The sequence below is a fragment of the Piliocolobus tephrosceles genome, chromosome 15, assembly GCF_002776525.5.
Source record: "Piliocolobus tephrosceles isolate RC106 chromosome 15, ASM277652v3, whole genome shotgun sequence".
Classification (NCBI taxonomy): Eukaryota; Metazoa; Chordata; class Mammalia; order Primates; family Cercopithecidae; genus Piliocolobus; species Piliocolobus tephrosceles.
In genome coordinates, this window is record NC_045448.1 from 69,133,692 (window position 1) to 69,160,353 (window position 26,662).

Below are 26,662 nucleotides of genomic sequence, written 5' to 3' on the forward strand. Positions count from 1 at the left end.
AATTTTGTATTTTTTCGTATTGATGAAACTGAAAATAAACCCACTTTCACAGCACTGTGCTTTTCTCAGGCTATTTAAACCTTGGGTTCTGTCATTTGCTAGAAGGGCTCACAGAACTCAGGAACAGTTTACTTACTAGATTACTGATTTATTACAAGTGCTATATTACAGGATCTGAATTAACAGCCAGGTGAAGAGATACATAGGGTGAGGTCTGGAAGGGTCCCCAGCACAGGAGCTTCTGTTCTAGTGGAGTGTTGGGGTGCACCACTGTCCCAGCACATGGACACACTTTGTCTTTTTGGGTTTTTATGGAGGCTTCATTACAAAGGCATGATTGAGTAAATCATTGGCCAATGTGATTAAGTCAATCTCTAGCCCCTCTTCCCTCCCTGGTGGTGAGGCTGGGAGTTCCTATCCTCTAATCATGATTGGTTTTCCTAACAACTAGCCCTTCATCTTTAGAGGCTTTCCAAAAGTCACCTCATTAACATACATTCAGGTACAAAAGATACTCCTTTCATTTGTTTCGGAGCTCTAGCCAGGAACCAGAAATGAAGACCAAGATATGCACTTCTTACTGTATCACACCATTAAAGGCACATTCTTGTGGTTTCTGCCAGTAGCTAGGTCCTGTAGCTTCTTAATGAGTATTTAGTTTCCTGTCGAAGCAAGGACAGTACTTCTGTAGTCAGGTAATGATGAGGTAACCCTGGTTATTAGACTAGAAGCCATGAGGGAAGGTGGGGGCAGATCTTGAATTTGAGTATTATCATGAGAGATGTCTGCCCAGGGGAGGCAGCTGCCTGATTTCCAGAGAAGGAGAGTCCACTGTCTGCTGGCAAGGGGAAGTGGTATTAGATATGTATTAGATAGGAAGCATTGAAATACACTTTTAGACGTTTCTTGATATCATTGGGATTTTCCCGTTTTTTGAACTAGCTCTGTTTTGCAGGGTCGACCACATAAAAACACTGCTTACTGTTGTACAAGCTTTACATGTGTGAACTTTTTATTCTCCATAATAATGTCTATGAGGACTAGGTATTGTTAATATCCCTATATGACAGATGAAGAAATTGGGACACAGAAGGATTAAGACTTGCCCAAGGTCACAGCTTAATACATGGCAGAGGTGGGATCCAAACTCAAGCCAACTGTTTCCAGAGTTGATGCTCTTACCAACTACACCTTGCTGTATGAGAATGTTTACTATAGCACTCATTTGAATTGTGAAAACACCTGCAGAAAGGCTAAATGAATTTGGTATAGTCCTATAATTATATGAAAGAGAATGAACTAAGAGAGCGCTCAGGTTAAAATATGGATAAATCTCCCCACCATAATATTGAGGTAAAAAAACCAAAAAGGTTATGAACATATAAAACATACGTAATTTCTATAAAATAATGGATGCATACATACAAATAATGAAAGTATAAAGACATGCATGGGAATAACAAGCATCAAATTCAGGTTAATGTTTACTGTTGGAGAAGGAATGGGAGGGAAAGGAGCAAGATTGAAGCTGGCATGGAGAGGGCTTGAATTGTATTTGTAATTAATCTGGAGCAAATATGAGAAAATGTTTCTATTGGGGTGGTGGATACACAAGTATTTATATTCGTAGATATGTAGATAGACTACATATATTCTCTGTATTTTTGCATGTTGAAATATTTAAGACATTAAAAAAGAATAGAAAAAAAGTTTATATGCTTTGTAGAAGTTGTTAGGACCCCTTTGCTGTAATTCTTTTCTTCCAACCAGTGTGAATTTAAGAGAGGGATCTGAACCATAAACCAACCGTAGAAAAGCTCGTCATTTCTTTAGTTTTTCCTTTTACTCACATTAAAATGTTTTTTCGGTGGCTCAAGCCTGTAATCCCAGCACTTTGGGAGGCCGAGACGGGTGGATCACGAGGTCAGGAGATTGAGACCATCCTGGCTAAGACGGTGAAACCCCGTCTCTACTAAAAAATACAAAAAACTAGCCAGGCCAGGTGGCTGACGCCTGTAGTCCCAGCTACTCGGGAGGCTGAGGCAGGAGAATGGCGTAAACCCGGGAGGCGGAGCTTGCAGTGAGCTGAGATCCAGCCATTGCACTCCAGCCCGGGCGACAGACCGAGATTCCGTCTCAAAAAAAAAAAAAAAAAAACAATGTTTTTTATATGGTATTTAGATTCTGTATAATTAGTCCTACTCATTACCTATTTTGAAGGAACATTTAGGTCTATACATGTCAGTTCTAGTTTGTTCATTTTTCACTCTTTTCTCTACATATGTATCTGTGAAATTATTCTGCCAGGAGTACCAAAACCCATGCTTTTTTGAGAAGTCAAAGAGAAAACCAAATAAGAAAAAAAAAGTTGGTTTTATATTTTAGTAAATTAAATTATAGCACATTTCACTTAGAAGCACTAATATTAATTCTTCCTCCCCAATAGTGGGTGCTTAGTAAGTGTTGGTTTTTTGAATGCATTAATGAAATATCTGAGGATATTAAACTGAGTGATAATGTGATAAGTATAACATTTTGTTTTCACAGCTGAATTTCATTGCTGATGAGGAAGTATGACCTTTTCACTCTAGGGAGATTATTTATTTTAAGACACTTATGAGGAAAGTAAAGTAAATCCTTTGCTATACTTAATTAGCTTTTTTTTCAAATTGTTGAAAATCTAAGTACGTAGATTCCATATAAATACTAATTTTAATCACTGATATTGAAGAAACAACAAAATGTTAATGAAAATGTCATGATAGTATGATAATATGCAAGTTTTGAATTCATTTATGATTATTTAAAATGTATTTTTAGATCCAGCTCATTTGTAATAGTAGCATATTTTATATTAAAGATATGAAAATGCATAACATATTTAAACAAAATTTGGAATATATTTGAAAGACTTAAGAGTAACTTAATTGCCAAAACAATCTTAGAAAAGAAGAAAAGAGTTGGAGGGTTCACACTTCTTGATTTCAAAACCTAATATGAATCTACAGTAATCAGGACAGTCCTGGTGTAAAGAAAGACGTATAAATCAAGGAAATAGAATTGAGGGTCCAGAATTATATCCCCACATTTAGGGCCAGTTGGTTTTTGACAAAGGTGTCAAGACAATTAAATGGGGGAAATAATAATCTTTTCAACAAATGATGCTGGGACAACTGGATATCCACATGCAAAAGAATGAAGTTAGACTCTCACTGCACACTGTATAAAAATTAACTTAAAATGGATCAGAGGCCTAAATATAAGTACTAAAACTATAAAACTCTTAGGAAAAAACAGGTATAAATCTTTGTGACCTTGCATTAGGTAATGGTTATAACACCAGAAACACAAGCAAACAAAGAAAAAGTAGATAAATTGGACTTCATTACACTTAAAAGTTCTGTGCTTCTGAGGACCCAGTTAAGAAAGTGAAAACACAACCACAGAATGAGAGAAAATGTTTGTAAATCACATATAACAGACTTACATTCAGAATATCTAAAGAATTCTCAACAATGCAAAGCCAAACAACCCAATTTTAAAATGCATAACTGATTTGAATAGACATTTTTCCAAAGAAGGTATACAAATGGTCAATAGAACATGAAAAAATGTTCAACATCATTAGTCACAGGGAAATGCAAATTAAAACCGCAATGAGATACCACTTCACATCTACTAGGAAAGCTATAATCAAAAATGTAATAACAAGTGTTGGTGAGGTTGTGAAGAAACTGAACTATTATACATTGTGGTGGGATTATAAAATGGTATAGCCTTTTTGGAACATATTCTGGCAGTTCCTCAGAAGTTTAAACATGGAATTACTATGTGGCTCAGCATTTCCACTCCTATGTATATACCCAAAAGAACTGGAAACCTATGTCCACATAAAAACTTGTTCATCGATGTTCACAGCAGCATTATTCATAATACCCAAAAAGTGGAAATAACTCAGCTGTCCAGCAACTGTTGAGATAAACAAGTATTGTGTAGTCATACAGTAGAATATTATTTGACCATAAAGAGGAATGAAATATTTACATATGCTACAACACAGATGAATCTTGAAACATTATGCTAAGTGAAAAAGCTAGACATGAAAGACCACATACTGTATTTCATTTATATGAAATATCTAGAAAGTGTGAATCTATAGAGACAGAAAGTAGATTAATGGTTGCCAGGAGCAGGAGGAAGAGGCAATGGGAAGAGACTGCTAATGCATGTGGAATTTCTTTTTGAGGGATGAATATGTTTTAAAATTAGATATTGGTGATGGTTGCACAACTCTGTTAACATACTAATAACCACTGGATAGTACACTTTAACAGGATGAATCTTATGGCTATATGGATTATTTTTCAATAAAGTGATTATAAAAAAGGATAACTCAATTACCTTTATTAGACTACATTTAACTTTCCAAGTTTTAATTTTTTATTTAAAACATTCTGTAATGATTCTTTATAAATCCTGTGATAGTTGATTACTCATACAAGTATTTGAAGATAAAATAAAAATATATATCACAGTGACAGTGTTCGATATTTAAATAAATGTGTAATAGAATAATTTGTGCCTGTGCTTTTTTGAATGAAATGTTAAATAGAATTTTGTTCTGAGATTTTTTTGTTATTGCATTTATTGTGGGTAACTATTAATACAAGTTACATATGGACTATAGAGTGTGTATGAATTCATCTCAGACTTATGCCAGAATAGAAAATAAACTAGAAATGGAATTGACGATGTTACTTAATTCCTAATACTATAAATTGTGAAAAATCATCACTACTCTTGAATGTTTATTAATGTTTTTCATGTTAAATATTAAGAAAACTTGAAAAAAATTATAATTTGGAAGTACATCTGTAACCTATGAGTAAAATGGGTCTGGGTATTGTAGTGGAGTGAACTTTCATAAATAGGACAATCAGACATTTCCAAGATATGTTTCCAGCACCTGGCACAGTGTCTGACACATAGAAGTTTTAAAAATATTGACTGAATGAACAAAAAATGTGATGCTGCATAGTAATTTACTCTAAGTAAATTTGCTCTTTTGGCTGATTCTTGCCATTGAAATTGAAGGCTGCCTTTGAAGGAGATTATTCCCTGTGCAAGAAATACTAAAATGAATAAATAAAACAAGTGGTTAATTAGACTCTTCTCAGCTAGACACACTTCTAAAATCTTATGTCTTTAGTTTTTAAAAATTCACATTTAATGAGGACAATTTACACACAGTAGAATTCATCCCTTTTAAATGTGCAATTCAGTGCACTAAAAATGACAATATAGTCATTTAAAATACTACTAGAGTGAGATATAGAACATTTCCATTTCCCCAGATGTTCTCTCATGGCTCTTGGTAGTCTGTCCCTTCACTCCACCCCTAATCCCTGGCAACCTTTAATATGATTTCTGTCCCTGTAGCTTTACCTTTCAGGATGTCATATAATTGGAGTAATACAATATGCCTTTTGTGTCTGACTTCTTTCACTTAGCAAAATGCCTTTGGGATTCATCTATATTCTTGCACACATCAGTAGTTCACTCCTTGTTATTTCTGAGTAGTATTTCATCTGTAGTTTCAAATTTTCAAGAAGACAAATTTGTTGGATCATGTCTATGCATACATAAGTAATAATAACGCAACAACTTTGGATGATCTTACTGCATATTGCAGGAGTATGAGGTAATTGGTTCTGCTGGCATGTCCCACATGTGACCATGGATGTTCCTGTTCCAGAACATTTAGCTTGCAGCCATACTACAAGTTTGGGGATATTTCATAAGTAGCTCTTTAATACTTCCCTGAACTTCGGTAGCAGTTATGTGTCAACTTAAACTCAGAATTTTGTTTATTTTTTCTCCAAGCGTCTAACTAGTTTAACTGATGCCCTTGCAGTTTACATTTTCTCTCTAGAGGCTGAGTGGTGATCTTAATTTTTGTGGACCATCTAGACAAATATTAAATAAAGAGCTCTTAAGCCTTAAGAAAGATGGCTGACACACATCTCAAAAATAATTGTGGTTTCTAGGCCCATGATTTGGAAAGATTGATGTATTTTATGGCAATACAGCAGGTAGGAAATAAAGAACATATTCTAGTCTATATACTTTATTCTAATATACTATAATCTGCTTTTTTGTTTTTGCTAAGTCTGAGAAAAGGGACATAACTTAGATGTAGTTCTAAGGCAGCAGAAGAGTGTTAAAATTAAAGACAATTTTCTGTTTTATCTTATAGAAACTGTAAAATGCTTGATGAAGATAATATATTGAATGAAACACCAAAATCCCCCGTGATTAATTTACCTCATGAAACTACTGGTGCCTCACAACTGGAAGGAAGCACAGAAATATCCAAGACCCAGTTGACTCCCACAAATAGTGTGGTGAGAAATTTGAGATCTCATCCATTTATAACATGTTCTTCAAATTATGATGAAGGCAGAAAAGACAACTGAAATTAGGCCTATTATGATAATATTGCTAGCATTTATCTACTTTTGCTGATTTTAAGTTAAGCTCTAGAGAATATGGCAGTAATCCAACACTTAATAGAAATAATTTCTTTGTTCAAGAAATTTGATGAACTCAGTCTACAGTTGCATATGGGTATTTTAATGGTAGTATTCTGCAAAGCAAGTATTTTGCAAATTCATTAAAGACATGTGTTTATTTTTAGTAATTTATAGGTGCCTGTTTAGTCTTTCATAGGTGAAAACAGAGACTTCAGTAAGCAGCAGCGAATCCTTGCCGAGAGGAAAAGAATCCTTCCAGCTTGGATGTTAGCAGAACATTTAAGTGATACCTTTCAGTACCAGCAATCAGTGGAGGTAGGTTTTTGTTTCTACTAATGCTGACTTTCAAGAAAACAGTAAATAGAATTTGAAAGCTTTTCTGAAGAAAAACTATAAACTATTTCTATGGAGAAATAGTTGTGTAAATGTATAGCTTAGCCTAGTTGTTTTTAGTTGTGAACATGAAGTCTAATTTAAAACATAGGCTATTACTTTATGCCATTTATCAAATACCACCCTATTTTTTTTTCATTTAACAAGTGCTATTATGTGATATATATATCTCAGTTTCTTTATCCACTCATTGATTGATGGGCATTTGGGCTGGTTCCATGTTTTTGCAATTGCGAATTGTGCTGCTATAAAAGTGTATGTGCAGGTGTCTTTTTCATATAATGACTTCTTTTCTTCTGGGTAGACACCCGGTAGTGGATTGCTAGATCAAATGGTAGATCTACTTTTAGTTGTTTAAGGAATCTCCACACTGTTTTCCATAGTGGTTGCACTAGTTTACATTCCCACCAGCAGTGTAAAAGTGTTCCCTTTTTACCACATCCACACCAACATCTATTATGTTTTTGATTTTTAAATTATAGCCATTCTTGCAGGAGTAAGGTGATATTGCACTGTGGTTTTGCTTTACATTTTTCTGATAATTAGTGATGTTGAGCATTTTTTCATATGTTTGTTGTCCATTTGTATATCTTCTTTTGAGAATTGTTTATTCATATCCTTAGCCCACTTTTTGATGGGATTATTTGTTTTTTTCTTGCTAATTTGTCTTTTTTTGTAGATTCTGGGTATTAGTCCTTTGTCAGATGCATAGTTTGCAAAGATTTTTTCCCACTCTGTGAGTTGTCTGTTTACTCTGCTGATTATTTCTTTTGCTGTGCAGAAGCTTTTTAGTTTAATTAAGTCCCATCTATTTATCTATGTTTTTATTGCATTCGCTTTTGGGTTCTTGGTCATGAAGTCTTTTCCTAAGCCAGTGTCTAGAAGGGTTTTTCTGATGTTATCTTCTAGAATTTTTATAGTTTCAAGTCTTAAATTTAAGTCTTTAATCCATATTGAGTTGATTTTTGTATAAGGTGAGAGATGAGGATCCAGTTTCATTCTTTTACATGTGACTTGCAAATTATCCCAGCACCATTTTAATCGGATGTCCTCTCCCTACTTTATATTTCTGTTTGCTGTGTCAAAGATCAGTTGACTGTAATTATTTGGCTTTATTTCTGGGTTCTCTATTCTGTTCCATTGGTCTATGTGCCTGTTTTTATACCAGTACCATACTATTTTGCTGGCTGTAGCCTTGTAGTACAGTTTGAAGTTGGGTAATGTGATGCCTCCAGATTTGTTCTTTTTGCTTAGTATTGCTTTGGCTAGACTTGCTTTGGGCTGTCTTTTGGTTTCACATGAATTTTGGGATTGTTTTTTCTAGTCCTGTGAAGAATGATGGTGGTATTTTGGTGAGAATTTCATTGAATTTGTAGATTGCTTTTGGCAGTATGGTCATTTTCACAATATTGATTCTACCGATCCATAAGCATGTGATATATTTCCATTTGTTTGTGTCATCTGTGATTTCTTTCAGCAGTGTTTTGTAGTTTTCCTTGTAGAGGTCCTTTACATCCTTGGTTAGGTATATTCCTAAGTTTTGTTTTTGTTTTTGTTTTGTTTGTTTGTTTGTTTGTTTTTTGCAGCTATTATAAAAGGGGTTGAGTTCTTGATTTGATTCTCAGCTTGGTCACTGTTGGTGTATAGCAGTACTACAGATTTGTGTACACTGGTTTTATATCCTGAAACTTTGCTGAATTCATTTGTCAGTTCTAGGAGCTGTTTGGATGCATCTCTAGGGTTTTCTACGTATATGATCATATCATTGGCAAACAGTGACAGTTTGACTCAGTGACAGTTTGACTTATTGACTCTTTACTGAGTTGGATGCCCTTTACTTTTTCTCTTGTCTGATTGCTCTGGCTAGGACTTCCAGTACTATGTTGAATAGAAGTGTTGAAAGTGGACAGCCAATATAGTTCGAATTTATTTTATTTTTTATGTCTCAGGTACTAGCTCTTGGATGTTGTCATGAGTTTCTTAGGCCTGGGCTGAATTTTTTTAAATGTCCATTAGTGATGGAGGAGTAAATATATTTAGGCAAAGGTTTTCAGAGTCTCCTCTTTCTTGATCTCCAGTTATCTCTGTTCCTTCAGCCTTCGAGGCCACAAGACTAATCTTAACTCTTAGGTTAGGATACTCCTGGTAGATTGAAAAAGGAACTTTTATATTTTCACTGGTATCATGCTATTCTATAGAGCTCCTTTTCCTGCATCTTCTAAGCTACCAACATGAAGTTGTAAAAAGTGGCACATGCTGATGAAGATTGAACTAGTCCCCCAACTGTTTGGTTTGCATTTAATTTTGTACTGTGAATATTTTCATCATGGCAATTTGATGCATATTATAAATATTGATCATTTATACATTATTTTAATTGGACTACAGTTCAAACTGTACTTACATTTACGTAAAGTGCTAGTTAATCTGTTTACTTTGTTTCCAGCAACTTGGCCAAGTTATTTAATTTTAGTAGTTTTTGAACCTTATATTTTCTAGCTGTAGAATCATATTACCTATAGAATTAGGGTAATTTTGGCTCTTCTGATCTATCTACTGCTTTCTTGTATTATTAGCTGAACCCTATAAACTTTAAATAAAAATGGTTAAAATTGGTCTGTTCTTGTTCATGATTTTAATAGAAATTCTCTTAATATTTTAGCATTTTTATATGGTTGGTATTAGATTCTGATAAATAGTTATATCATGTTTAGCATAGTTCACTTTATTTTTACATTTTATTTTCAGGAATAACTTGAATTATTTAAAAATGTATTGGTATAGAAATAGTTCTGCATTTTCATGTGTTAATGTAAGTAATGATATTGGTAGATATCCTAATGTAATATACTATGCTTGTGTTCCTGGAATAAGTTCAGTCTTTTCAAAACTTTTTATTTTTATACTCTGTTAGATTAAATTTGCTAATATTTGGTTTAGGACATCTCTTATCTATATTATGGTTCGTCTGTATTTTTCTTTATGTGTGACTTCTATATGAGATTTTAATGTTAGAGCACTGAATTATTTGCATATATGGTCAGGGACAATTTGAATAATTGAAAAATTATGTTTCTTCATGGAACTCTCCTGATCTGGGCCTGATGCCTGCTTTTAGTAGTTGATAATTCTGGCAGAGGAATAGGTAAGTTAGACCAGAAAAAAAGAAAAAAAAAAAGAATGAAACATGCAGAAACAGATAAAAAAATACATTTAATTTATAAACACATGCCAGTTCAAACTGATGGAGAAAGGGTATATTATTCAATAAATGATGTTGAGAAAATTGTCTCTCCATTTTGAAGAAAATAATGTTAAAGTACTACTTTATACCATATTCAGAAACAAATTTCTATTGAATTAATAGTCTTAATATAAATATTAAAACAAGGCATTTGAAGAAAGTATGAGAAAAATATTTTGATTACTCCTGTACACTTTCTTAAGATGATAGGGAACCTGGAATCCTAAGGGAAAAATTGATAGATTTACCTAAATAAAAAGGAAAAATACTTCTATGCAAAAGACACTATAAATAAAGTCAGAGGCAAATAATAGCCTGCCAAACAATATACTGAGATACATTATCTACCACACTTACAAAAGAAGGTTTTTAGAAAATTGTCTACTTAGTAACAAAAAAGATAAAACTCAGTAGAAATTTTGGGCATTATGTGTGACATACTACAGAATAATAAATACGCGTAGTAAGTGTTATGACTTTACTATCAGGTAGGAAAATGTAAATTGAAAACAACTAGTTACCATTTTTTGTTCATTAACTTATCAACATTTAAGCAATTGATAATATCCACTGTTGGCAGAAAGGAGTATTATCGAACATTACTTGTGGAGGTATAAATTAATGTAGCCTTTCAAAATCATTTGTATCTCTTAAATTTTTAAATATACAATACACTTTGACCCAGAAATTGCAATCCTAGGTATGTAAACCACCAAAATAATAACATTTGTACTTTTAGTCCTGTATATGTTTATGCATATGTATTTGTAGATATATCTGCTTAAACACAGAAAAAAATTGAGAAGTATACACATGCAATAGTTAATATAGCTGTTTGAGAGTAGTTCCTCTAGAGGGTAAGATTGGATGGATGTATTTTTAATGATACATATATATGTAAATAATTGAGCTATCATTCATGTAGTATTAGTGTAATAGCTCATATAAGTGCCATTGGTAATAGTTAAAATCAAGCTGTTTTGTAGTAATAGTTAATTTCTTTTATGTTTCTATCACTTGACTGTACCTATTTTGGATTTCAGAAGAATATTTGCCATACCAGATATAAAGATTGTTGTTAGCCATTTTAAGCTATTCGTTTTTTATACATTCTTTGTGAAGAGCATTTTAATAACACCAAAATGGCTTCTCGTGCAGGAAAAAAAAAATTAGCTCTAGTCCCTAGAGGCAGTTTGTAGTAAAGAATTTGGAGTTTTGAAGAACTGAGTATTTTAAATATATATATGTTTTAATTTAGAATTTTTGGTACATGTGTGACACTTGGAATATATAAACTACCATTTGTGTAGAAGCTGTATCTTGTTTAATTTACTATAGTTCTTAGCATAATCAGCAATACCACTAGTTCAATATGTCACTTGGTTTAATTCATAACGGTTACGGCATTTGGTCATTTGTTGTACCAAGCTACACAGTCCTATTAAGTCCTGTTTACGACAGTTTCCAAAAATGATATGAACTATTTTCTAATTTAGATTCATGATGAATGTTTAAATAATCTAGTTAAAATTTAGTTATTATAATAGTTTATTCCTCAGTTTCATTTGATAAATATATTATTTTTATATTGGTTCAATTGATTTTCCTGTTTGATAATATGAACAGTATTCTATTGGCATTTCTTTCCTGAACTGAATGAGGGAATGTTATTTCAGGCTACTTGAATGTCCTTTAGAACTGGACTAAGCAAACTACAGCCCATGGGCCAAATTTGGCCCACTGCCTGTTTTTGTAAATAAAGTTTATTGAAACATGGCCATGGTCAACCATATGTGCATTGTCTGTGACTGCTTTCATGTTACAAAGAGAGAGTTGGGTAGTACTGATAGACACTGTATGGCCTACAGAGCTTAATCTGTTTACTTTCTGGCTTTTTACAGAAAAAGTCTGCTAATCCCTGCTTTAGAACATTAGAATAATGACTACAGATTGCTTTACATACCTATATCCTGGCTCTTAAGGGAATCTTTGGACAAATTGTTTATGTTCAAAATTCATTTAGTCAGAAATATTTATTGAGCATCAGTTTTGTGCTAGGCACAGTTGAAGGTACTGGAGACAAGGGAGGTACAGTGAACAAGGCATGCAAAGTTTCTGCCTTCATGAAGACATCATTCTCAGAGGAGAAGGACAATTTGCCATGGACAGTTATTAATTTGTTAACAAAATATGATAGTGACTTAGGTTTACCAACTGCATTAAACTTTGGGTAAGTATTTTATGGGATACAATGTCCATTGTTACTGAGATTTATTTACTTCATCGGCAGAGTCTGTAGAAGTCACTTCCCTGTTTGGGTTATTTTGGGTTTGCCTGTAATCCCAGCACTTTGGGAGGCTGAGACAGGTGGATCACCTGAGATGAGTTCAAGACCAGCCTTGCCAACATGATGAAACCCCATCTCTACTAAAAATACAAAATTTAGCGAGGTGTAGGGTAGTGCGCACCTGTAATCCCAGCTACTCAGGAGGCTGAGACAGGAGAATTACTTGAACCAGGGAGGCGAAGGTTGCAGTGAGCTGAGATCGTGCCACTGCACTCCAGCCTGGGTGATAAAGCAAGACTCTATTTCATTAAAAAAAAAAAAAATGAGTTTAAGTTTAACTCCTCACTGTGGATGTGGATGTTAGGGTTTAATAAGTAGTATATGTACGATAGCAAAGACTTGGAATCAACCAAATGTCCATCAGTGACAGACTGGATTAAGAAAATGTGGCACATATATACCATGGAATACTATGCAGCCATAAAAAAGGATGAGTTCGTGTCCTTTGTAGGGACGTGGATGCAGCTGGAAGCCATCATTCTCAGCAAACTATCGCAAGAACAGAAAACCAAATTCTGCATGTTCTCACTCATAGGTGGGAATTGAACAATGAGATCACTTGGACACAGGAAGGGGATCATCACACACTGGGTCCTATTTTGGGGGGAGGGGGGAGGGATGGCATTAGGAGATATACCTAATGTAAATGATGAGTTAATGGGTGCAGCACACCAACATGGCACATGTATACATATGTAACAAACCTGCATGTTGTACACATGTACCCTAGAACTTTTAAGTATAATAATAAAAAAAAAGTAATATATGTAAAGTTCATTGGATAGCTATAAGTCAGATTTTCTGTTAGAGAAATTCAATTCTACAATTAAAAAAATAACATATATCAGGTACTCTGCTAGATGGTTTACGTATCTTCATTTACTTCTCCTAATAATTCCATGAATTATAATTCCCATTATCCAGATGATGAAACCAAAGTTCAGAAAGGTGAGATGAAATAGTTAAGGGATGGAGTCCCCATTGGCATCTCAGCCTGGTAGAATGCAGGCCTGGAGCTCTTAGCCATTTTGCTGCTTAATACTTCCTGAGATTTGCACATAAGTGTTTCCAAGTTAGCATATTTTTTTTCTTTTTTTTTTTTTTTCCTCTTTTCATCTTTTTTTTTTTTTTTTAATTATACTTTAAGTTCTAGGGTACATGTGCATAACGTGCAGGTTTGTTACATATGTATACATGTGCCATGTTGGTGTGCTGCACCCATCAACTCGTCAGCACCCATCAATTCATCATTTATATCAGGTATAACTCCCCAATGCAATCCCTCCCCCCTCCCCCCTCCCCATGATAGGCCCCATTGTGTGATGTTCCCCTTCCCGAGTCCAAGTGAGCTCATTGTTCAATTCCCACCCATGAGTGAGAACATGTGGTGTTTGGTTTTCTCTTCTTGTGATAGTTTGCTAAGAATGATGGTTTCCAGCTGCATCCATGTCCCTACAAAGGACGCAAACTCATCCTTTTTTATGGCTGCATAGTATTCCATGGTGTATATGTGCCACATTTTCTTAATCCAGTCTGTCACTGATGGACATTTGGGTTGATTCCAAGTCTTTGCTATTGTGAATAGTGCCGCAATAAACATACATGTGCATGTGTCTTTGTAGTAGCATAATTTATAATCCTTTGGGTATATACCCAGTAGTGGGATGGCTGGGTCATATGGTACATCTAGTTCTAGATCCTTGAGGAATTGCCATACTGTTTTGCATAATGGTTGAACTAGTTTACAATCCCACCAGCAGTGTAAAAGTGTTCCTATTTCTCCACATCCTCTCCAACACCTGTTGTTTCCTGACTTTTTAATGATTGCTATTCTAACTGGTGTGAGATGGTATCTCATTGTGGTTTTGATTTGCATTTCTCTGATGGCGAGTGATGATGAGCATTTTTTCATGTGTCTGTTGGCTGTATGAATGTCTTCTTTTGAGAAACGTCTGTTCATATCCTTTCCCCACTTTTTGATGGGGTTGTTTGTTTTTTTCTTGTATATTTGTTTGAGTTCTTTGTAGATTCTGGAAATTAGCCCTTTGTCAGATGAGTAGATTGCAAAAATTTTCTCCCATTCTGTAGGTTGCCTGTTCACTCTGATGGTAGTTTCTTTTGCTGTGCAGAAGCTCTTTAGTTTAATTAGATCCCATTTGTCGATTTTGGCTTTTGCTGCCGTTGCTTTTGGTGTTTTAGACATGAAGTCCTTGCCCATGCCTATGTCCTGAATGGTACTACCTAGATTTTCTTCTAGGGTTTTTATGGTATTAGGTCTAACATTTAAGTCTCTAATCCATCTTGAATTAATCTTCGTATAAGGAGTAAGGAAAGGATCCAGTTTCAGCTTTCTACTTATGGCTAGCCAATTTTCCCAGCACCATTTATTAAATAGGGAATCCTTTCCCCATTTCTTGTTTTTGTCAGGTTTGTCAAAGATCAGATGGTTGTAGATGTGTGGCATTATTTCTGAGGACTCCGTTCTGTTCCATTGGTCTATATCTCTGTTTTGGTACCAGTACCATGCTGTTTTGGTTACTGTAGCCTTGTAGTATAGTTTGAAGTCAGGTAGCGTGACGCCTCCGGCTTTGTCCTTTTGACTTAGGATTGTCTTGGCAATACGGGCTCTTTTTTGGTTCCATATGAACTTTAAAGCAGTTTTTTCCAATTCGGTGAAGAAACTCATTGGTAGCTTGATGGGGATGGCATTGAATCTATAAATTACCTTGGGCAGTATGGCCATTTTCACAATATTGATTCTGCCTATCCATGAGCATGGTATGTTCTTCCATTTGTTTGTGTCCTCTTTGATTTCACTGAGCAGTGGTTTGTAGTTCTCCTTGAAGAGGTCCTTTACATCCCTTGTAAGTTGGATTCCTAGGTATTTTATTCTCTTTGAAGCAATTGTGAATGGAAGTTCATTCCTGATTTGGCTCTCTGCTTGTCTGTTACTGGTGTATAAGAATGCTTGTGATTTTTGCACATTAATTTTGTATCCTGAGACTTTGCTGAAGTTGCTTATCAGCTTAAGAAGATTTTGGGCTGAGACGATGGGGTTTTCTAAATACACAATCATGTCATCTGCAAACAGGGACAATTTGACTTCCTCTTTTCCTAACTGAATACCCTTGATTTCTTTCTCTTGCCTGATTGCCCTAGCCAGAACTTCCAACACTATGTTGAATAGGAGTGGTGAGAGAGGGCATCCCTGTCTTGTGCCAGTTTTCAAAGGGAATTTTTCCAGTTTTTGCCCATTCAGTATGATATTAGCTGTGGGTTTGTCATAAATAGCTCTTATTATTTTGAGGTACGTTCCATCAATACCGAATTTGTTGAGCGTTTTTAGCATGAAGGGCTGTTGAATTTTGTCAAAAGCCTTTTCTGCATCTATTGAGATAATCATGTGGTTCTTGTCTTTGGTTCTGTTTATATGCTGGATGACGTTTATTGATTTGCAAATGTTGAGCCAGCCTTGCATCCCAGGGGTGAAGCCCACTTGATCATGGTGGATAAGCTTTTTGATGTGCTGCTGAATCCGGTTTGCCAGTATTTTATTGAGGATTTTTGCATCGATGTTCATCAGGGATATTGGTCTAAAATTCTCTTTTTTTGTTGTGTCTCTGCCAGGCTTTGGTATCAGGATGATGTTGGCCTCATAAAATGAGTTAGGGAGGATTCCCTCTTTTTCTATTGATTGGAATAGTTTCAGAAGGAATGGTACCAGCAACTCCTTATACCTCTGGTAGAATTCAGCTGTGAATCCATCTGGTCCTGGGCTTTTTTTGGTGGGTAGGCTATTAATTGTTGCCTCAATTTCAGAGCCTGCTATTGGTCTATTCAGGGATTCAACTTCTTCCTGGTTTAGTCTTGGAAGAGTGTACGTGTCCAGGAAATTATCCATTTCTTCTAGATTTTCTAGTTGATTTGCGTAGAGGTGTTTATAGTATTCTCTGATGGTAGTTTGCATTTCTGTGGGGTCGGTGGTGATATCCCCTTTATCATTTTTTATTGCGTCTATTTGATTCCTCTCTCTTTTCTTCTTTATTAGTCCTGCTAGCGGTCTGTCAATTTTGTTGATCTTTTCAAAAAACCAACTCCTGGATTCATTGATTTTTTGGAGGGTTTTTTGTGTCTCTATCTCCTTCAGTTCTGCTCTGATCTTAGTTATTTCTTGCCTTCTGCTAGCTTTTGAATATGTTGCTCTTGCCTCTCTAGTTCTTTTAATTGTGATGTTAGAGTGTCAATTTTAGATCTTTCCTGCTTTCTCTTGTGGGCACTTAGTGCTATAAATTTCCCTCTACACACTGCTTTAAATGTGTCCCAGAGATTCTGGTATGTTGTATCTTTGTTCTCATTGGTTTCAAAGAACATCTTTATTTCTGCTTTCATTTTGTTATGTACCCAGTAGTCATTCAGGAGCAGGTTGTTCAGTTTCCATGTAGTTGAGCGGTTTTGATTGAGTTTCTTAGTCCTGAATTCTAGTTTGATTGCACTGTGGTCAGAGAGACAGTTTGTTATAATTTCTGTTCTTTTACATTTGCTGAGGAGTGCTTTACTTCCAATTATGTGGTCAATTTTGGAATAAGTGTGATGTGGTGCTGAGAAGAATGTATATTCTGTTGACTTGGGGTGGAGAGTTCTATAGATGTCTATTAGGTCCGCTTGGTGCAGAGATGAGTTCAATTCCTGGATATCCTTGTTAACTTTCTGTCTCGTTGATCTGTCTAATGTTGACAGTGGAGTGTTGAAGTCTCCCATTATTATTGTATGGGAGTCTAAGTCTCTTTGTAAGTCTCTAAGGACTTGCTTTATGAATCTGGGTGCTCCTGTATTAGGTGCATATATATTTAGGATAGTTAGCTCTTCCTGTTGGATTGATCCCTTTACCATTATGTAATGGCCTTCTTTGTCTCTTTTGATCTTTGATGGTTTAAAGTCTGTTTTATCAGAGACTAGGATTGCAACCCCTGCTTTTTTTTGTTCTCCATTTGCTTGGTAGATCTTCCTCCATCCTTTTATTTTGAGCCTATGTATGTCTCTGCATGTGAGATGGGTCTCCTGAAGACAGCAGACTGATGGGTCTTGACTCTTGATCCAGTTTGCCAGTCTGTGTCTTTTAATTGGAGCATTTAGTCCATTTACATTTAAGGTTAATATTGTTATGTGTGAACTTGATCCTGCCATTATGATATTAACTGGTTATTTTGCTCATTAGTTGATGCAGTTTCTTCCTAGGCTCGATGGTCTTTACATTTTGGCATGTTTTTGCAATGGCTGGTACCGGTTGTTCCTTTCCATGTTTAGGGCTTCCTTCAGGGTCTCTTGTAAGGCAGGCCTGGTGGTGACAAAATCTCTAAGCATTTGCTTATCTGTAAAGAATTTTATTTCTCCTTCACTTATGAAACTTAGTTTGGCTGGATATGAAATTCTGGGTTGAAAATTCTTTTCTTTAAGAACATTGAGTATTGGCCCCCACTCTCTTCTGGCTTGTAGAGTTTCTGCCGAGAGATCTGCTGTTAGTCTGATGGGCTTCCCTTTGTGGGTAACCCGACCTTTCTCTCTGGCTGCCCTTAAGATTTTTTCCTTCATTTCAACTTTGGTGAATCTGGCAATTATGTGTCTTGGAGTTCTCCTGGATGATATCCTGTAGAGTGTTTTCCAATTTGGTTCCATTTTCCCCCTCACTTTCAGGCACCCCAATCAGACGTAGATTTGGTCTTTTTACATATTCCCATACTTCTTGCAGGCTTTGTTCATTTCTTTTTCTTCTTTTTTCTTTTGGTTTCTCTTCTCGCTTCATTTCATTCATTTGATCCTCCATCGCTGATACTCTTTCTTCCAGTTGATCGAGTCGGTTACTGAAGCTTGCGCATTTGTCACGTATTTCTCGTGTCATGGTTTTCATCTCTGTCATTTCGTTTATGACCTTCTCTGCATCAATTAGCCTAGCTGTCAATTCTTCCACTCTTTTTTCAAGAGTTTTAGTTTCTTTGCGCTGGGTACGTAATTCCTCCTTTAGCTCTGAGAGGTTTGATGGACTGAAGCCTTCTTCTCTCATCTCATCAAAATCATTCTCTGACCAGCTTTGATCCGTTGCTGGCGATGGGCTGTGCTCCTTTGCAGGAGGAGATGTGCTCTTATTTTTTGAATTTCCAGCTTTTCTGCCCTGCTTTTTCCCCATATTTGTGGTTTTATCTGTCTCTGGTCTTTGATGATGGTGACGTACTGATGGGGTTTTGGTATAGGTGTCCTTCCTGGTTGATAGTTTTCCTTCTGACAGTCAGGACCCTCAGCTATAGGTCTGTTGGAGATTGCTTGAGGTCCACTCCAGACCCTGTTTGCCTGGGTATCAGCAGCAGAGGTTGCAGAAGATAGAATATTGCTGAACAGCGAGTGCACCTGTCTGATTCTTGCTTTGGAAGCTTCCTCTCAGGGGTGTACTCTACCCTGTGAGGTGTGGGGTGTCAGACTGCCCCTAGTGGGGGATGTCTCCCAGTTAGGCTACTCAGGGGTCAGGGACCCACTTGAGCAGGCAAACTGCCCCTTCTCAGATCTCAACCTCCGTGTTGGGAGATCTACTGCTCTCTTCAAAGCTGTCAGACAGTCGTTCGCGTCTGCACAGTCTTCTGCTCCTTTAGCTGAGCCCTGTCCCCAGAGGCGGAGTCTACAGAGACAGGCAGGTTTCCTTGAGCTGTTGTGAGCTCCACCCAGTTCGAGCTTCCCAGCGGCTTTATTTACCTACTTAAGCCTCAGCGATGGCGGGCGCCCCTCCCCCAGCCTCGCTGCTGCCTTGCGGTTAGATTGCCGCAGACTGCTGTGTTAGCAAGGAGGGAGGCTCCGTGGGCGTGGGACCCTCCCGGCCAGGTGTGGGATATAATCTCCGGTGTGCCGGTGTTACAGCGCAGTATTGGGGTGGAAGTTACCCGATTTTCCAGGTGTTGTGTGTCTCAGTTCCCCTGGCTAGGAAAAGGGACTCCCTTCCCCCTCGCTCTTCCCAGGTGAGGCGATGCCTCACCCTGCTTCAGCTCTCGCTGGTCAGGCTGCAGCAGCTGACCCGCACGGATTGTCTGGCACTCCCGAGTGAGATGACCCCAGTACCTCAGTTGAAAATGCAGAAATCACCGGTCTTCTGTGTCGCTTGCGCTGGGAGATGGAGACTGAAGCTGTTCCTATTCGGCCATCTTGGAAGCTCCATTTTTTTTTTTCTTTTAAGACAGAGGCTCACTCTGTCACCCAGACTGGAGTGCAGTGGTGTGATCTTGGCTCACTGCAGCCTCCACCTCCTGAGTTCAACTGATTCTCATGCCTCTGCTTCCTAAGTAGCTGGGACTACAGGTGCACACCACCATACCTGGCTATCTTTTGTATTTTCAGTAGAGACCGGGTTTCACCATGTTGGCCAGACTGGTCTCGAATCCTTTTTCTTTTTTCTTTTTTTGGTATAGATTATTGACATTTGAAGATATAGAAGATAATTTTCTTCTTTTTCTTTATATGTGTTTAAGGTAATGTAATCCAGGGAAGTGGAAAAGGAGAAATCTGCAAAGATAAAACCCAACTAAACACAACACAGTAAGGAAGAAGGCAATTAATTTCATCAGGAAGTTCAGAAAATACATCAGCAGAACAAGATACAGGAGAAAAGTACAAAAATACTGATCAGGAAGAGTCTACCATTTCATCCAAGGTGATTTTTAAAAATTCATTATTTGATTGTTTCTTCGTTAGGTGTTTTAGATAGAAATTAATAATATGCTATATAAGGAGAAATCAAAGCTGCCTTTTGTTGCTGAGTTTATGAAGACAAAAATTAGCCCAATTTTTTCAGGCTTACTGAAACTAATCTTTAATATAATATTGTTCAATACAGTATTTGTTGAAAATTTAGAAATTTTCAGACTGGAAAAAAAAGGGGGAGACCACTTCACTCTGGTCATAATTTGGCACCTCTGTTCTGAAAACCTGGCTTCTCTTATTCCATTGGTGGTTGTTCTCAGATTGCATTTAACCATCATTTTCTTGCTAAGTGTGATGAGAAAAACATATTGATGGGATAGTTCTTAAGAGCCTGTTTCAGGATCACTTCTGGGCTAACTGACAATATTTGTAGACCTTCTTTCCTCTTTCAGTTTTTGCTAACTCACTAGAATGGTTTGGCTGAAATACGCATTCTGTGACACTGGGTTCTTGAAGAAAATGAGGACTATTTATTGGAAGTACTTAAAAAGAGAGACAAAGATAGAGATGGCCCTAGGACAGAAAGTTCAGGCATGCTTCCTTTCTAGGGAGAGGTAGCTTATGATGACAGTTTTCATGATCCTTTTAGTCCCATGGCTGAGCTCTGTGGATCCCTGTCTCAGTCTCAGGGAAACCAAAGGAACAGGATTGTTCATGGAAGACTGTGCACCAAAATGACTGAATTGCCAACATCTACCTTAGAGGTCAGTCTTCAATATATTCTCCTCACTCCTATCCTCTCTCCCAGAGAGAGGAACTGCTTCTCACTGGAGCCTGTGTTCCAGCTAGAGAAGTGGGGCCTGGTCACTATACACTCAATTCCTTTGCTTTACTTATGGAGGCAAGCTTAATAAATGAAAACAAAATGTTTTCTGGCTCAGATATATTTGCCATAAAACTTACTAAAACAAAATTTGTTTTGTATAAACTTTGGGCCCTCATATACTGTATTCTCTGAACTCTGAACTTGTCACTTGACATTGCCTTTTTTCAGGAGAAATTATTGTGTTCAGAAGAAAATCTGTAGTATACATGTTTTCCTCTGTTTATCCCAACCCATAAGGTTTGATAATCACAAGAAAAACTTTGAGAAACATCTTAATTGATGGATTATAGAGAGGAGCAGATCCAAGATATTCAAGCTATTTGTGAGGTTTTGATGACATCAAGGGAGTATTACAACCAGGTCTGAGGAATGCCCAAGTTCTGTTTGGCCAATTGCTTTTCCTTCCCTTCCTTGTAAGGAAGATTTACCTCTTCTAGCACAGGAAAAATAAGGCTTAAATTTTCATGATGCTTTATGCAGGGCTCTCTGGTAAAGCTGAGCCAGAGAATGTGACTTAGACTGAAAATCCCAGCAGAGCCTTTCCACACCCCACCCTCCATCCCTGCCTAGTTTGAGTCTGAACACTGAACCTTTAGAATAGCTAGTCCTAAAGGGATGGCTGTAGTGCAGAGCAGGTGAGAGAGAAAACAAGAGGTGAGGCTCACCTATCTAGTCTAATGGCAGGAGGTTGCCAGCTACAAAAAACCAGTAACAGTTTGGCCAGGCCTACATTTGGATCAATGTACTTGGAAAAAATTACATTCTCTTTGGGAAAAGTAGGAGAAGCAATGGAGAGAAGGAACAAAAATCACTTTTGCCCAACTAGACCCTGTTTCTGAGATTCTGATTCATTTGGTGTGTGGAGCCTGTGCATCAGTGGTATCTTAAATAAAATCTCCCAATTTTAGTGTCCCTTCAAAATTGAGAGCTACTGTTGTACCATCATTGAACATCTCAGAGGAAACTGAGGCCCAAGATCACATTTGTTAGGAACCTTGGCTTCAAATATAGGTGTATTTTCATTTTGGATATAATGACTTTTTCTACCATACATATTAGACTATGTAAAGAGTTTTGTGACTCTAGTAACTTCTCTTCATAAGACAGTTGTCAGAAATAGTCTGTATTTTTCATCAGTTCTTGTATGTCTTTCTACAACTCCTTCCCAGTTATGTAACTTTTTAATTTAGATGTGAAAATGAGGGTACTTGAATTGATTAACTTTAGCGAAAAGGATGATTGCCATGGTTTGAGTGTTTTTATCTCCTCTAAAGATTTATGTTGAAACTTAATCCTCAGTGCAACAGTATTGGGAGGTGGGCCTAATGGGAGGCTATTTAGGTTGTGAGGGCTCCGTGCTCATGAATGGATAATGCTGCTATAAAAAGGGCTTGTGAAGCTGGATGTGGTGACATGCACCTGTAGTCCCAGCTACTTGGGAGGCTGAAGCAGGAGGATTGCTTAAGCCCAGGAGTTTAAGGCCAGCCTGTGTGACATATGGAGACCTCATCTCTAAAAAAAGAGTGGGAGGCTTGGCTTGTAGAAGTGGGTTTACACTCTTTCGCTCTTCTGCCGTATAAGGACACAGCATTCATCCTCTCATGGCCTTCCACCTTCCCTCATGTAAGAATGCAGTAAGGAGGCTCACACCAGATGCTGGTGCCTTGATCTTGAACTTCCCAGACCCCACAACTGTGAGATAAGAAATTTCTGTTCTTTATAAATTTTCCAGTTTGTGATATTCTGTTATTGCAGCTACAAAACAGACTAAGACAATGTATTTCCTTTATAATCTATATTATATTATAATCTAATGAGAACTCTTATAAATGACAGAAGGAAGCCTAACCGAAACGACATAAGTGAAAATAGTATGGTAAAGTGTTTTAGCTGTCTATTGCTGTGAAACAAGCTACCCCAACACTTAGTGACTTAACACAATATGATTATGTCAGTGATTATGATTATATTCTGTCTTATAATTGTGTGGGTTGGCTGGGCTCGGCTGGGCTCAGCTGGGCAATTCTTTTATGACATGCTTTTGGTGTCAGTTGGGCTTCATTCAGCTGAGAACTCAGCTGAAGATGAAGCATCTGTGATAGCTTTACTCATGTGAATGGTGCCTTAGCAAAGGTTGGTGGAATGGCTGGGCCCACCTCCATCCCAGTACCGTGAAGTAGCCTAGACTGAGCATCTTCACCTGACAGCTGGGCCCCAAGAGAGTGATGTCAAAGCTGTTAGATCTTTTAAGGCCTAGAACTAGAATTGTCATTTAGCTGAATTCTTTTGGTTAGAGCAAGTTACCAAGTCTCAGATAGATGGCAGTGTGAGATGAGGGTGAAGACAGCATTGTGACCAGTTAATAGAGAGGGGTCCTTGAAATGTTTTCAATCACAGAGGTAATCCTGGCAGCTCGCTAGAGGACAGATTGGAAAAGAACAAGATAAAAGACTTGGAGGTAAGGGAAGAGATTGTGGCATTAACACAGTGAAGAAATAGGGACTCTAAGCTAGGGCAGTGACTTTAAGGATAGTAAGAAGTATTGGATTATAAAAACATTCAGGCCGGGCGTGGTGGCTCAAGCCTGTAATCCCAGCACTTTGGGAGGCCGAGACGGGTGGATCACAAGGTCAGGAGATCGAGACCATCCTCGTCTACACGGTGAAACCCCGTCTCTACTAAAAAATACAAAAAACTAGCCGGGCGAGATGGCGGGCGCCTGTAGTCCCAGCTACTCGGGAGGCTGAGGCAGGAGAATGGTGTAAACCCGGGAGGCGGAGCTTGCAGTGAGCCGAGATCGCGCCACTGCACTCCAGCCTGGGGGACAGAGCAAGACTCCGTCTCAAAAAAAAAATAAATAAATAAAAAATAAAAAAAAAAAGAAAAATAAAAAAAATAAAAACATTCAGGAATAAAATTGTAGGACTTCTTGCTTGGATCTGGGGAGAGAGGGCAAGAAAAGAGTAAAAGACTTCTAAATTTCTGGCTAGCATGAATAGATGGAATATGTTGGCAGAAACTTAATGCCAGAGAACACAGAGGCAGAATGTCAGTTTTGACATTTAGAGTTCGAGGAGCATAGAACATTGAGAAAGAAATGTCTAGCTAGTGGTTGAAAATATGAGTGTGAAGCTCAGGAGTGAAGTTGGGGCTACAGGTTAGGAGTTTTTAGTCTTTAGTACGTCAGTGTTAATGCGATTGAGGCAGGACTTTTAAGGTAATTTATCACCACAGACATTCTTGTCAGGAGCGGTTTGGAAACAGCAATACATTACTTGATTGAAATTTTTCTAGGTGGAAGTTCTTTATCTTGTCCCTTCTAGTACATTAACACTCAGATGGTTGAGGGACAGGGGAAGGGCTTGTTTGAGAAGTTAACTGGCTATTTTAATAGCCTTAATAATACATTCCTGCCATCTCCAAACACCCAGGTCACCCTCTACCAGCTCATGCTCTTCTGTCCCTCAGGTTTCTAACGTGTGTATTTACATTGTAGGGGATTTGACCACTCTATCATGAGTCGCCAGCCTTCCACATTTAATCCTGCCCATTTTCATCTAATCTAAGAAATAAGCAATGTGGGATGCTTAGGAAATATAGAGCTCCCTGACTTTCTCCTACTACTTCCAAGTACAGAGCACCTTCCATCTTTCCTGTTCCCTCACTTGCCAGTTCAGTGGCTTACTCTAGCTCCTGAGCTTTGTAATTGGCACAGTGCAAATTTATGTCTCAGCAAACTTACAAATTACTGCATGTAATGGATTTTGGGGTCATTTATAAATAATTTAAACCATGAATGTTAAATTCTTGAATGCCAAGAGTGTACTACGAATCAATATTTCATGGAGTTCCATAAAGAGCATTATGATTTCCAGCTTTTGTGCCTCTTAAAATATATTTGATTACCCTGATCCATAGTATTGATATTTGGGACTTTAACATTTCTTTCTCTTTTAGAATAAATTAACATGTTAAACTTACTCCTTGTGAGGATTTAAAAATAAAGCAAACTCTTTTCTAATTCGTGGAAGTAGACAGAGTTGAAATATGATACTATGTATTTTATTTCTTATATTTCGTTTTCATCGGTTTATTTTTTATTTTTAAATGGCAACATAATAGATGCTTATTTTGTCAAAAATGGAAGTATCAGGAGCATTTGAAGTAAAGAATGAAAACCTCCATTTGCCTCGTCCTTCAATCTCATTGCCTTACTAATTTTTTGGTTTGTCTCCTTCTAATTCTTTTCATTTGGATTTACACAAGTGAATGCATACATAGATATATAAGGAACTTCATAAAAGCTAAATGGCACCACAGTATAGATATTGTTCTTCTTTAGTTGAAAAACATCTTTAGATGTGTCATTATTATTTTAATGTCTGCGTGGTGTTTCATAGTAAGAATATAATATAATTTATTTAACCACTTCCCTAGTTGTGCTTTTTTTTTTTTATGTGATAAGATATTGAGTGGGATTGTTTACTTGTCCCAGAACTGCTGCTAAGGCTCAAAGCTGGGAATAGAAGTACTAATAAAATATCCCAGGTTAAGGAGCCCTCAGCAGTAAGAACTAGCCCTTTCCCTTTATGGTTTATTGAAAGGTATGAAAGTGATTGCCATCCCACCTCCCTAGGCTTGATACAAAGGGAATTGAGAGGCCGAAAGGTTTTAAGGTTAAGGGAAGTGCAGTGTTTAAGGTGGAAATTATTTCTTCCTTTTCTGAAATCAAGAGAAGAGGGGCATTCTAAGATAATTACTTGTGGAGCTTGGAAATGCCAGCAGAAACAAGAGATACGTTTTATTGAACATCTGTTAGCCAGTGGATTTGCTGACCTACCCCACTGCTACCTGAACAAGGAAAAAGAAAACTGGGGAAAACTGACCCAGCGGGGACTGCCAAGTAGGGAGGTGGGTTAGGATTGCCCAATTCTCACTCGAGAGTTCCAGTTGCTGGCACAGGCCAGTTGGTCCTGTAGTTGGGGGGTTGAGATTAGGGTGTACCTGTGCAGCCTGGGAGCAAAGAGCGTATGTTTTAGATAGACATGACATGAATGTTGCCAGTGAGGGTCAGCTTCAAGAGATAGCGAAAGGATTGCTTTCCCCATAGGTTATCTGTTACTATACAAGAACCATGATAAGATCTAGGTTCCTTTTTTCAAGGCAATTTGTCAGTTTGGGTAGCATTTTAAAGTTATGTACTATTTCTTAAAAAATGAAATCTCTTCTTAAGAAATTTAAGCTATTGAATATTAGGTCATATAAAACCAGCTTTTTTTCAGATGGCATCAAGCATACATGAGTCTTTAATTATAAGTGGAAGCAAACTGATGTGTATCTGGTATGTTGTTATCACATCCTAGAAATGGTTACCAGGAGGACTGGGATATATCTGAGTATTGTTTCTACTCTGCGGGAAGTATAAGTAATTTTAAGAGGTCATTTTTAATGAATAAGACCAGGCTTATTGTTTGTGCTGGTGGTAAGTACAAATTATAAAGGTTCTGCAGTGCTAATGAGACTATTTATTTGGTTCAAAGCACCTTCAGTTTGGTTAAACTCAAAACTTTATTAAGACAAAT

General features: G+C 37.2%; 1 protein-coding gene across 1 annotated transcript in view; it reads left to right on the top strand.

The window, feature by feature from the left end:
* APLF (aprataxin and PNKP like factor) overlaps positions 1-26,662 on the top strand; it is a 105,962-nt gene that overhangs the window by 39,952 nt on the left and 39,348 nt on the right. The window contains 4 exon segments of the mRNA XM_023224018.2: positions 6,257-6,404; positions 6,720-6,819; positions 6,822-6,848; positions 20,023-20,204. Of these exon segments, the coding sequence (XP_023079786.2) occupies positions 6,257-6,404; positions 6,720-6,819; positions 6,822-6,848; positions 20,023-20,204 (457 nt within the window).